Genomic DNA, 12,178 nt, shown 5'->3' with positions numbered 1-12,178 from the left:
ATAAAGTGGGGTCTACTTTTGAACCCTTATTTCAAAGTCATTGTAGCAAAGTCAGAATCAGCCAAAAATTTGGGACAGTCTTGTAATCCTTTCTTTAAGACCACACCTAGAATCCTGCATCCAGTTTTGGTCACCACACCATAAAAAAGATGTGAAGAAAGAGTGCAGAGAAGAGCAACAAAGATGATGAGGGGACTGGCGGTTGAAACATAACGATGAACGGTTGCAGGAACTGGGCATGGCTGGTCTAGGGAAGAGAAGGACCAGGGGAGACGGGATAGCAGCCTTCCAATACTTGAGGGGCTGCCCCAGAGAGGAGGAGGGAGAGGGGTCAAGCTGTTTTCCAAAGCACCTGAAGGCCAGAGAAGGGATAATGGATGGAAACCGACCAAGGAGAGATTCAACCTGGAAATAAGGAGGAATTTCCTGACAGTGAGAACCATCAACCAAAGGAACAGGAGTTGCCTTCGGAAGTTGTGGGAGCTTCATCCCTGGAGGCTTTCAAAAAGAGACTGGACTGCCCTCTGTCGGAAAAGGTGTAGGGTCTCCTGCTTGGGTGGGGGTGGGTGGGTTGTTGACTAGATGACCTACAAGGTCCCTTCCAACTGTTGATTTCTCACACTAATATGGTTTTTTTAAACAGCGTAGGTTATGTGAGCAGCCATTCCCTTCTTCAGTTGTCCACCCGATCCATCAACCCATTAGAGGGGTAGCTGAATAATTTTGTTTGGTCAACATGCCAACATGCATTGTGTATTTCTGCTCAGATGGGAGTCCCTGCCCACTTCCTATTACAAGAAACAGTTTGGAACGAACAAAGAGCACTTTAGCCAAAAAAATAAAAAACGAAGTGGTGTGCCAACAACAAGAAATTCTCTCTGCCCTGCAGTTTATGATGTAAAAGAACCAAAAACAAATCCAAGATGCTATAAATCTAGATAGGAAGGGGGGGGGGAGAGTGAAAATGTGGGAAGATCTGCTTTGCTTTAGACTAGATGACCTCCGGGACCCCTTCTAGTTCCAATTGCGGGACTTGGTTCAAAAGGGTCGTGGCTGGAGTGTGTACCCTGGAGGCAGGGATGTTGTGGGTCTTGACATCTCTGAGGATGCTTTTGTTGGCAATGCTGGCTGGGGGATTCTGGGAGTTAAAGTCCACACATCTTAAAATGGCAAAGGTTGAGAAGCATTAAGCCAGGCAAAAACAGGAGCCCTTAGACTTATATACACCGCTTCTCTAAGCCATTTACACCCAGCAATCCGGGTCCTCATTTCACCCACCTCGGAAGGATGGAAGGCTGAGTCAACCTTGAGCCTGGTGAGATTCGAACGGCTGGCAATGGGCAGAGTCAGCCTGCAATACTTCATTCTAAGCACTGCGCCACCACGGAACGCCCATGCCTGCCTGCCTGCCAGAAACCAGGCTGGCACTCGCGTGCCTATTTTTTGGGTGGTTTTGGCAACCGTTTTCCGCCTGTTTTCCGGCACTTGGGTATCCGTGAAGGCCAGTTGGCCCAACAGCGCACAAGCCCACAGAGGGTTCTATGTGCTACCTCTGGCACGCATGCCGGTTTCCCCATCACAACACTAGAACAAACTGGCTCCTTGCTATTTTGCAGGGTTGTTGGGAGGAAAGTGAATTCTGGATTTTGCTGCTCTTTAACGGGGGATTTCCCCCACTCCAAAAGGACTAAGAGCCGTTTCAGTGCACGCAGATCCAACACTCTGAAACGAACCAGGCAAATGAATCCCACAGTTCATCTGAAAAGGCTCTCTGGTAATAATTATAATTATTATTTTTTAAACATCTGGAATGAATCATACATAAAAAGGGTTAAATAGGAATTAGGATACTATGAACATTCATGCGGAGAATTCAAAGTTGCTTTTTTTAAAAAGTCACGTAAACAACCTTCTAACCAGCAGTTTCTGACCCAGAAAATAATAAAAGAAAAAGAAAAGTACAGCCAGCTCTTGTAAGGTTGGACAACAACACACACAATCACGCACAGACAAAAAGGTGTCCTTGTGTTTTCTCCGAGCTGTAAACTCTTCCTCTGTTGAAAACCTGATAGTTTCTTTGTTTTCAATGTTCAGTCCTGTATCTTCAAAATGCTTCTTTTCTCTAAGTCGTTCATCTCCTTTAAGATGAGAGCAATGTTGTATCTTAATTCTTGGAATTTGGCCACGGGGACCTGACAGATAAAACAAAATGAAAGAAAATTCAAACTTTAATGAGTTGAATTGGAATCTTTGTAACATTTATAACTTTCCACATTTATTTAATAACTAGCTAATAACCCAGCGTCCTGGTATTCATTTATAGGGGGAAAATGTCCGGACCAAACATAATTTCTAATGTTGGATTTTCCCCCTTACCAGAGGGAGTCCCCTTGTGGAGTACTGTGAAGCTGTTACCATGGCAACTCCAATGCGCTGTACAGTAGAAGCCATTTTATGGCAGCACAGTAGAAGTCGTTTTAAGGCACAACAAGCTGTATTGTAACAGAACACACTCTAAAAGGTTTTAGGGGTGTCTTACCCCCACAGTATTTGTTTCCAGAGAGTAAGTCATCTGTGTACTAAGTTTGGTTGAAATTGCTCAAGGCATTCCAGAGTGTCTGTGTTTGCTTTAAATTTCTACGGTTAAAAAAATGGTTTTTTAAAAAAAACCTCATTAAACGATGCAATTTTTTTTGTAAAAAAACAGTTTTCCATCCACAAAATTCACATTAGCGTACAACTCGGATTGTGAGGTAAGTTAGAATCTCAGACCTAAAACATGGATTCTGGGGAGCATTTTGAGCTGAAAAAAATCTATGCCAAAATTCAAAGGAACTTTGCTAAAAACAACTTTAGCTATCTTGCTAGCAAGGCTTACTTCAAAGCGATGAGCAGATCCATCCGAGAGCTTCAGTTGCATTAAGATGGAGGGCTGCAAAGCCCGGGCCAGAGAGCTGGGGGGAAACAAAACATGAACCCCGTGAGAGAAGATATAAGAGCACAAGCAAGAATCAAGATTTCGCAAATTTCTATCCATCCCCCCCCCCCTCCCTCTCTCACCACCACCAGGGGAAGCCAATGAAAGAGAGCGATCTGTTGCTCAGAGTTGACCTGAGGGCTCCTTGGGGCTCTCTGAACTCTCTGGTTGTTTCATAGCCCAGCTAGGGAACATCATCAGTGCTCGGAGGGAGGGAGGTTTGTGGAGAGGAGGAGGAGGAGGAGGACTACGGGGTCCTTGGTGCTCTCTGAGCTTCCTTGTTTCCTTGCAGACATTTCATTACCAAACTAGGTGAAGTCATCAGCACTGATTATGCTACCTAGTTTGGTAATGAAATGTCTGCAAGAAGACCACCAAGCTCAGAGAGCACCAAGGACCCTCGCAGCAAAACAATAAACTGGGAGGAAGAATTAAATGGAACAAAATGATCTACTTTATGTCCTCCATCTGAATCATAAATGGGGACAACTTGCATACGCAACTCAATACCTGGATTAGGGTAGGCCAGGAATACCAAGCATCTCATTTAGGAATGATTGGCCATAAATCATACACAGATCTACCTGCCATTCCTGATTTTCTGTCAATCACCCATCATCTAGAACAGGGGTCTCCAACCTTGGGCCCCTTTAAGCCTTGCGGGCTTCAACTCCCAGAATTCTTTGCTTTGCTGGCTGAGGAATTCTGGGAGTTGAAGTCCGCAAGGCTTAAAGGGGCCCAAGGTTGGAGATCTCTGATCTAGAACAGAGGGTATTCTGGGAGTTGAAGTCCACAGGTCTTTAAAAAGTCACCAAGTTTGGAGACCCCCTGATCTCGAAGCAAAAGCAAACTCAAAACCAACTTCCCCACTGGGAGACAGGCTAGAATTCCCAACCTGGTTGAAATGGCGACATCCACTCTCCACTTGAAGTCTTCGATTCTGAGAAGCCGGTTTCCCTGTTTCTGAAGAGCAGCTTCGAGGAGGGTCCGTCTGTAAGAAAGAAGAAGGGGGCAATGTGGCCTGGAAAGTAGACCAAGGAAATAGAATGGAATGGAATGGAATTCTTTATTGGCCAAGTGTGATTGGACAGAGAAGGAATTTGTCTTTGGTGCATTTGCCCTCAGTGTACGTAAGGAGAATAAAATACATTCATCAAGAATAAAAAGATACAACATTTAGTGATAGTCAAGGTTACTAATAAGCTATCAAATCGTACTAGGAAACAAATAAAAACAATATAAATTGAAAGATACAAGCAACATGGTTATAGTCGTAAGTGTGGAGAGATAGATGCTAGGAAGGAAGAGAAGAAGAATAGTAATACAGTCTTAGTAAATAGTTTGACAGTTTTGTGGGAATTATTTGTTTAGCAGAGTGATGGCGTTGGGAAAAAACTGTCCTTGTGTCTAGTTGTCTTGGTGTGCAGTGCTCTATGCCGTCGTTTTGAGGGTAGGAGTTGAAACAATTTATGTCCAGGATGAGAAGGGGTCTGTAGACATTTTCACGGCCCCCTTTTTGAGTGTACAGGTCCTCGATGGAAGGCAGGTTGGTGGCCACTGTTTTTTCTGCAGTTCTGACTATCCGTTGAACTCTGTGTCTGTCTTGTTGGGTTGCAGAGCCAAAACAGTCAGTGATGGAGGTGCAGATGGCAACAGATTGGAAAAACGGGCTGCTTCTCCAGGCAGTAGGATGGGACATTATTATTATTCTGTTTATGAAGCGCAGAGTTATGTTTACGCACTGCTAGCTTAGTTGCAGGTTTTCCCCTATTGCTTCCTTGAGAAATTTTATTGCAGGAAACAAAGCAGGCCTAAAGAGAACATGATGGGAAAACTGACTCACCTGTTCCCAAAGACCACCGTGGCAAAATCGGCAATGAACTCCTCCGGGATCCTGAAAAAGAAGGGAGGATCGATTAAGCCCCAATCAGTTCTTTCGTTCTCAAATTATCAGACAATTATCTTTGAAAGATGAAAAGAGGGAGGGACAGAGGAAGGAATGGAGAGAGGGGGGAAAGGAGGAAGAGAGGGAGAAGGAAGGAAGGAAAGAAGGGAAGGAGGAAGAAAGGAGGGAGGAAGGAATGGAGGAAGGAGAAAGGAGAGAGAAGGAAGGAAAAGATGGAAGGAGGGAGAGGAAGGAAGGAGAAAGGAAGGAATGGAGGGAGGGAGGAAAAGAGGGGAAGGAAAGGAGAGAGGGGAAAGAAGGAAGAGAAGAAAGGAAGGGAAGGATGAAGGAAGGAAGGAAGGAATGGAGGCAAAATAAGGCAGGGAGATGAAGAAAGAAGGGAGGGAGGAAAAAGAAGGAAAAAAAGAAGAGATAGAGATGGAAGGAAAACCCCTCAGGATTGGCCAAATCTTTTGCACCATCCAATTTTTATGGTTGGGTTAGTCATAGAAAAAAGAAATGGGGAAAACCACACACAGTTATTCGATGGGGGAGAGAAAAGGAGGAAGGGAGCACAGAGACAAGGGAAGGTTTTTTAAAAAAGAGAGAGAGAGAAAGAGATCGGGAAATCTGGAAAAGCAGTCAAGAGAGGGAAGGAGAGGCAGCATAGCTGGCTGAGGAATTCTGCTCGCTGAAGTCCCCGTAACCTTAATGGATGCTTTAATGGATCTGAAGCCTCTTACAAAGCATCCTGGGCTGGGCCCAACGGCCATCCGCTCCGCTAAGGTCTCTGCCAACCAATGAAAAGGACACGTACCTGAGCAGTTTCAAATCTTCTTTGAACACCTGTCAAAGGGAAGAGGGAGAAGACATTAGACGGTGAGTTCACGATTGAACTGTAGGGGTCCCTGGCGCCCTCTGACTCTGGTCGTTTTCTGGGAGATGTTTCATCACCAAACAAGGGAACATCATCAGTGCTAGAAGGGAGTGAGAAAGGAGGAGGAGGAGGAGGAGAGTCCCTGATTCTGGTTGTTTTCTTGCAGACTTTTCTTCACTAAACGAGGGAACATCATCCGAGCTCCTTCATCGCCAGAATTTCCTTGGTGTTTCACCCAACAAGGCATTATGGAATTGATTGGCATCTCCGCATTCCCCATCCGCTCTCCTCTTTTGCATCAGTGGCGCAATTTCAAATGTAAACACGAAACTCACTTCTTGCTTGAGGGACGACGGAGGGAGCCTCAAAGCTTCACGGAGGAGGGTGTACATGCCAGAGAGGAGGATGGCCAGCTGCTCCTCTGCCAGACTGGCGCTCTCGGCAACCGTCTTCACCAAGCCCTGGCACTCCTTCCCTTCCAAGGCGCCAACGGTGGCTGTTGAAATGAAAAAAAACCAAATAAGGACTCAAACAATTCCCACAAGGCTGTCCCCCCACCCCCACCCCCCAAGTAGCATCGTGGACCCGACTATGTCTCCACAGACGTAAATACTCAAAGGCACCAAGTTTAAACACTGGTCTGACATCTTTCATGCCTGCATGTCATACTCGCATCAAACAATTGACCCAAATATTTTGCATTATTTGCACTGAGGTTTTTAATGGATGCTTATCGATTAATTTCCATCAAAATGAGCTTTAGGGGTTATCTTTGAAAGACGAAGAGAGAGGGAGGGAGAGAGGAAGGAATGTAGGGAGGAGAAAGGAAGGAGGGAAAGGAAGGAGGGGGAGAAGGAAGGGAGGGAGGGGAAGGTAAGAAAGGAGGGAGGCCAAAGGAGGGTGAAGAAAGGAAGGAGAAAGGAGAGAGGAGAAAGGAGGGAGAGAGAAGGAAGGAAAGGAGGGAGGAAGGAAGGGAGGAAGGAAGGAAGGAAAGGAGGGAGGAAGGAAGGAAGGAAGGAAGGAAGGAAGGAAGGAGAAGCTTGAGGGGGACCAAGCAATGCTGGGAAAGCTAAATCCAGTGGCTGGGCCTTACCTACCCAGGGCGAGGCCTATCTCATATTGGCTAATGATGAATGAAGTTCCTCCACCAAGGTCTTTCTCTCTAGGCCAACGTCCCCCTTTCCAGAGACTTTTGCTTTTCCCTTGCGATCTTTTCAAGGAGGGATAAAAAGCCTGCTGCTCTGCCAAACATTTTAGTTTGTTGCAAATTTCTTTCACACCCCCAATTTGTTTTGTGTTTTTAATTTATAGCACAAAAGATCAAAAGACCACGGAACCTAAGCATACCTTTGGGGAGGGGGGGGGGAGCACAGAGAAATATTTTGAACGAAGAGAAGAAATGCTGCCTCTTTTCACTGATTGGGAAACAAAACTATTTTAATCTCCAGGCAGAGAAAAAGATAAACTGGCATTGCCGTTCCCTCATGCTTCTAAGGCAAAAAGAGTTGGGGGTTTTTCCCTTGTGTTTTGGTGCTTTCAAGGGTTTCCTGCCTGAGCATCATGGGGGTTGGACCACTCCAGTGCTCACCAACTGCTGGTCTGGGGACCACTGGTGCTTTGCAAGAAAATTTTGGTGGTCCGCAGAAAAAATATTTGTATTTTTTAATATTGCACTAAATCGGGGGTCCTCAGACTACGCTCCCTGGGATGGATACGTGCAATGAACGCCTGTGTTGCTGCAGAGAGTCTCACCCTTTGGGGCCTTTTTGTGGGGGTCGGAGGGGGGCAGAAATTCTGACTTGGGGTCTCCTTCAGCCTCCTGGTGGGGGGCTTTGGGTGAAGGCTGGAGAAAAGCGCCGCTGGTGGCAAAGAGCCGGAGGGCCTCGTTCCAGTGGGACTGCATCATGGCCTGGAACTGGCTGACCATCTCAGCCCGCTGAGCCTCCAGGCGCCGGTACCTGGCCTTGCACTCCTGCAGGTCTTCCCTCTGCTTGGAAAGCCTATGCTCCTAGTCCTCAGTGAGGTGCTTCTGCTGAGCCTCCTTCTCGGCCAGATCCAATTTGAACGGAGCTGTTTTTCCAACTCTTCCTCCTGGTGGCTGCTTATCTCCAGCAACTGCCTCCTGCTGGCGCTCTCAGGAGCCTGGGTGGGCAGGCGAGGAGTGGCTGGAAGGTGGGTTGGGGCTGGGCGAGTGAGTAACTGGCCCAAGGTCGCCCAGCTAGATTTCATGCCTGAGGTTGAACTAGAACTCACAGTCTCCTGGCGATCGACCCAAAATCACCCAGCTGCAGGGGTGAATTGCTACTGGTTTGGGCCGGTTTGCCTGAACTGGTAGTAAAAAATGCTTAACAAAGTAAAAAAAAAAAAAAGTTCCGGCGATCAGCTGTGCTGCAGGATGGTAGGAAGTTTTTTAAAAAACTTTTTTTTAGCATTTGGGGTTTGTTTTTGTTCCCAGTGGGCTTCCCCGAGGCCTGCTAGGCCAAAAACAGGGAGTGGGGGGATGCTGCGAAAGAAAGAAAGATGGAGGGATGGCAGAAAAAAAGGGAGGGAAGGGAGAAAGAAAGAAAGAGAGAGAGAGAGAGAGAGAGAGAGAGAGGGAGGGAGGGAGGGAGGGAGGGAGGGAGAGAGAGGCAGTGACTGCTTCCTGTTGGAGCCCTAAAGAGCCGGGGTGGGCCCGCCCACCCGGTCATTAGGCAGATTATATGAGTGGTCCGTGGGATTTAAAATTATGAATTTAGTGGGCCCTGAGGTCCAAAAGGTTGGGGACTCCTGGATTAGAAGATCTCCAAGGTCTCTTCCAACGCTGTTATTCTGTTATACGCCGCTCAGCTCACTCTGAAGAGAGACCCTTGGCTGCTGATAATTGCTGGCATAAATCCTTTCCTTGCAATATTTTCAGACGTAACTGAAGGGCTGAGAGAGAAGAAATTCACCCAGCTGGCTTGTGCCCCAGGTAGGGCTAGAACTCAGAATCTCCTGGTTACTAGTCTGGTGCATTAAACCACTACTACATCAAACCAACTCTCAACCACCAAGGGAAGCCAAATATTCAGTTTTGCTCATCCCAATGGGACCAAGTTGGATTTCGGGTCACTGCTTGGTGCCTGCTGCTTTTCTTGAGCTTTCCCGGGTGAGGGTGGGTGGGGTTCAAGACAGGCGATTTTGCTCAGTCTTACAGAGATCAGGAATTTCTGCAGGTGAAGGAGGCAGCCTACCATTACAAAAAAATATTGGAAATACTGCAGCTGTCAAAAGAAAGGATGCCAAACAAGAAGTGAGCTCTGGCTTAGTTGTAAAACATTAGGAATGACATGTATACTATGCAGCCTGTGTGAAAAAGCGCCCAAGGGAACCAGGTTTGCATTGTCACATGTGGCAGCCAGGCCCAAAGGCAAAAAATAATAATAATGCTAAAATACATACATGGTTAGAAAAAAATGATAAAGCAATATAGACATTTCAAACCAGACATATTTTTGTTGGGTTTCTTACTAATAAAGGGAATACATATTTAATTTTACATGTGTTAACGGCAGCAAAAATTATGTTTGTACAACAATGGAAAAAAAAGAGAGGGAAAGTATTATTAAAAACCATTAGAATGTGCTGAGATTTATTTTATTTATTTGTTTTGTCAAGCTTGTATAAGATAATAGAAATAAGTATTTACAAGATTATGAATACATGAAATGGATACAAATAAATGCGGACAGTAGGACAGAGATGGTAGGCACATTGGTGTGCTTGTGCCTACTTATGCACTTACAGACCTCTTAGGAATGGGTGAGGTCAATTGTAGACAGTCTTAGGTTAAAACGATGGGGGCTTGGGGATGTACCAACAGTCAGGTAACTCATTCCAGCATTGGCCGCTCTGTTGCTGAAGTCATATTTTCTGCAATCGAGTTTGGTTTATCTTAAGTTTGTATGTATTGTGTGCTTGTGTGTTGTTGTGGTTGAAGGTGAAGTATTCATTGACAGGTAGAACACTGTAGTAGATAATGTTATGCAGTATGCTTAGGTCATACCGAGATGGATAGATTAACACTTAAAAGGGACTTATTTTACCAATGGCTAACTAACAGAAACAGAGGTTAGGAACTAAAAAGATTAAAAGGATAATTAATTATATAGTGAAATTTTAAGAAGATGGATAAGCTAATCATACTATTACCATTTGATTAATATAGATATGCATATTATGATTATCATTATTATTGTATCTCTATCCAAAACTAATTGTACCCGACAACACGTTGTTCAGATAGATATGGAGTTTTTAAATATATATTAAAAAGTGTTAATTAAAAAAAAAACACCTTCCAAGGGTGCAATTCCAAAGATCACCCATCCTCATGTCCAAATTTCCCAAAATTGCAGAAACGCTGAAGATGATCAAAAGCCAATTATATTTAATAAATATAATTATTTCAATTATATTTATGTAAGGGGGCGTGTATAAGCGCACCAGCGTGCCTGCCCTCTCTGTCCTACTGTCCCCATTTCCTGTTTTCATGCCCATGTATATACTTATACCTGTTATCTCATACATGCTTGATAAACTAAATAATAAATATTTCCTCCTTTTAGGAGCTCCCCCTGCTTTCTTCAACGAACAAGAGTTTTTGTTTTTTACCTTTCAGGAGTTTCCGGAAAATCTCTTTTTCTAGCTCTTGTAGGCTCTTTGCCATGGCTTCCATTTGGGGGGGTACGCGGGGCCCCCAAAAACTGGCCCTGTTCAGGCTGCTTTCACCGGCGAGACTCAGGGGCAGGTAAGGGGGCGACACCCCCTTCCCCGCCGCAGTCATGGCGGCTCTTTCGCCCCGCAAAAGGAAGGCGAGGCAGGCGCCGAGTTTTTTTTTGCAAAGCGCTGCAAAAGCAAACCCAGCCGATTGCTCACGTCACCTTCCCCATTCCCGGGGAACGTTCCATTCCTCGCGGGCGCACCCTAGCGAGGGAAAGGCGTAACTGCCGACGCTTTTTTTTTTTTTTTTTGCCGAAGGATCGCTTGGCGATTGGTCGGGCTGACCGAGAGGCTGCTGGGAGTTGTTGTTTTCCACATCTGGATTTGCAAATTTCATCTCCAGCGTGGTGGTAGCCTCTTTCTGGCTGCTTTTGCATTCTCCAAGCCAGCCTGATGGATTCTCTTTACAGTGACCACATCTCCTTTATCGTAAAGGGCGATATTTTATATCAGAAAATTCCCCTTTATTTATTTATTGTTTAAATCACTTCTGTTCTTTATTTGAGTCATTTCATTTTTACCATACCAATGGAAACATTGTTCTTCATGTTCATGTAAAAACCATGGATATTTAATGGTCTTTTAAAAATGAATGCACATATCATACGGTTTGATTGTAGATATTTTTTTATTAGAAAGTGTGCTTTTGAAAACTTTTCCTTGGTTTGGCTCTTAAGACTTTTTTTCTCTGCAAAACAATGCTTTAAACATCAGTTTAAAATCCTCATAACCTTTTTTTCCCAAGTTTATATTTATTTTTTTTCCAGGAAAATATGGTCATTGGAATGATTCCCCATGTCTTTCCTTATCTTGAGATAGAGATTAATTAGAGCCTGCCCTTGAACAGTGCTGAACTAAGCATAGTAGGGGGCATAGCCCAAATCCAGCCCGTGGGATTAATAGAGCACTAATGAATTAATTAATCCAATTAACACAGATCGAGTCACACATTAGACTGGATTACTTAGTCCAATGTTTCTCAACCTTGGCAGCTTGAAGAACTATAGATTTCAGCTCCCAGAATTCTATCTTGGCTGGGGAATATCGGGAGGTGAAGGCCGTATATCTTTAAACCACTGAGACTGAGAAACATGGAATTAACCATTAGCTCATCCGTTATCTTCAAGGAAGGGGCAGACTTCGAACCTGGTGCACATCTTCATTGACTTTATCAACTGATGGCAGCACTTGGCTGGTCTTCTCTGGGCTGGGAAGGTAATGAAATCTGGAGTTGGTTAATGCATAGATGGGCCCAAATTGTAGCTAAAGTGAAGAGTAGAACCGACAGAAGAGAATATTTGTATCTGGGTTCAACTGTAGGGTCCTTGATGCGTTGGATTTGGTTGTTTTCTTGCAGACATTTCATGACCCAACTAGGTAACATAACCAGTGCTAGAAGGAGTAGATTTTGTGGAGTGGAAGAGAAGAAGCAGAAGGGGGAAAAGAAGAACTTTGGGGTCCTTGGGGTTCTCTGAGCCTGGCTGTTTTCTTGCAGACGTTTCATGATCCATCTAGGTAACATCTTCAGTGCTAGAAGGGGCCTGCCTATAAGCAGAGAGCAAAGCCCCACCCCCTTCTAGCCCAGCCAGAAACACTGGTGCAGGTGGATGGATGAGAGGCATTGATTTAGATAGATAAATAGGATAGATGGGTGGGTGGATAGTTGGAAACCCCCCCTCCCCCCCCTGTAGATAGA

At 45.0% G+C, this 12,178-nt stretch overlaps 1 protein-coding gene across 1 annotated transcript; it reads right to left on the bottom strand.

The window, feature by feature from the left end:
• Positions 1-1,770: 1,770 nt before the first annotated feature.
• Positions 1,771-10,661, bottom strand: COMMD5 (COMM domain containing 5). Its single transcript, XM_014076102.2, has 7 exons — positions 10,375-10,661; positions 6,075-6,235; positions 5,680-5,708; positions 4,821-4,871; positions 3,873-3,968; positions 2,879-2,954; positions 1,771-2,192 (listed from the first exon to the last, which is right to left on the bottom strand). Exons 1-7 carry the CDS (start codon positions 10,544-10,546, stop codon positions 2,091-2,093), a joined length of 687 nt encoding a protein of 228 aa, XP_013931577.1. The 5' UTR covers positions 10,547-10,661; the 3' UTR covers positions 1,771-2,090.
• Positions 10,662-12,178: the final 1,517 nt, after the last annotated feature.

Source organism: Thamnophis sirtalis, unplaced genomic scaffold (genome assembly GCF_051295495.1).
Source record: "Thamnophis sirtalis isolate CommonGarterSnake01/CBP01778 unplaced genomic scaffold, rThaSir2_p1.2 scaffold_13, whole genome shotgun sequence".
Classification (NCBI taxonomy): Eukaryota; Metazoa; Chordata; class Lepidosauria; order Squamata; family Natricidae; genus Thamnophis; species Thamnophis sirtalis.
Note: the sequence above shows the minus strand (reverse complement) of the source record. Positions and strands in the feature narration are given on the sequence as shown.

What these genes read in the sequence shown, in the direction of transcription:
- COMMD5 (XM_014076102.2), bottom strand. Translation starts at nt 10,546, where the DNA reads ATGACTGCGGCGGGGAAGGGGGTGTCGCCCCCTTACCTGCCCCTGAGT. An exon ending in GATGTCGCCATTTCAACCAG is followed by an intron (nt 2,955 to 3,872) that starts GTTGGGAATTCT and finishes GTTTCCCCCCAG; the next exon opens with CTCTCTGGCCCGGGCTTTGC. An exon ending in GATCTGCTCATCGCTTTGAA is followed by an intron (nt 2,193 to 2,878) that starts GTAAGCCTTGCT and finishes TTTATCTGTCAG; the next exon opens with GTCCCCGTGGCCAAATTCCA.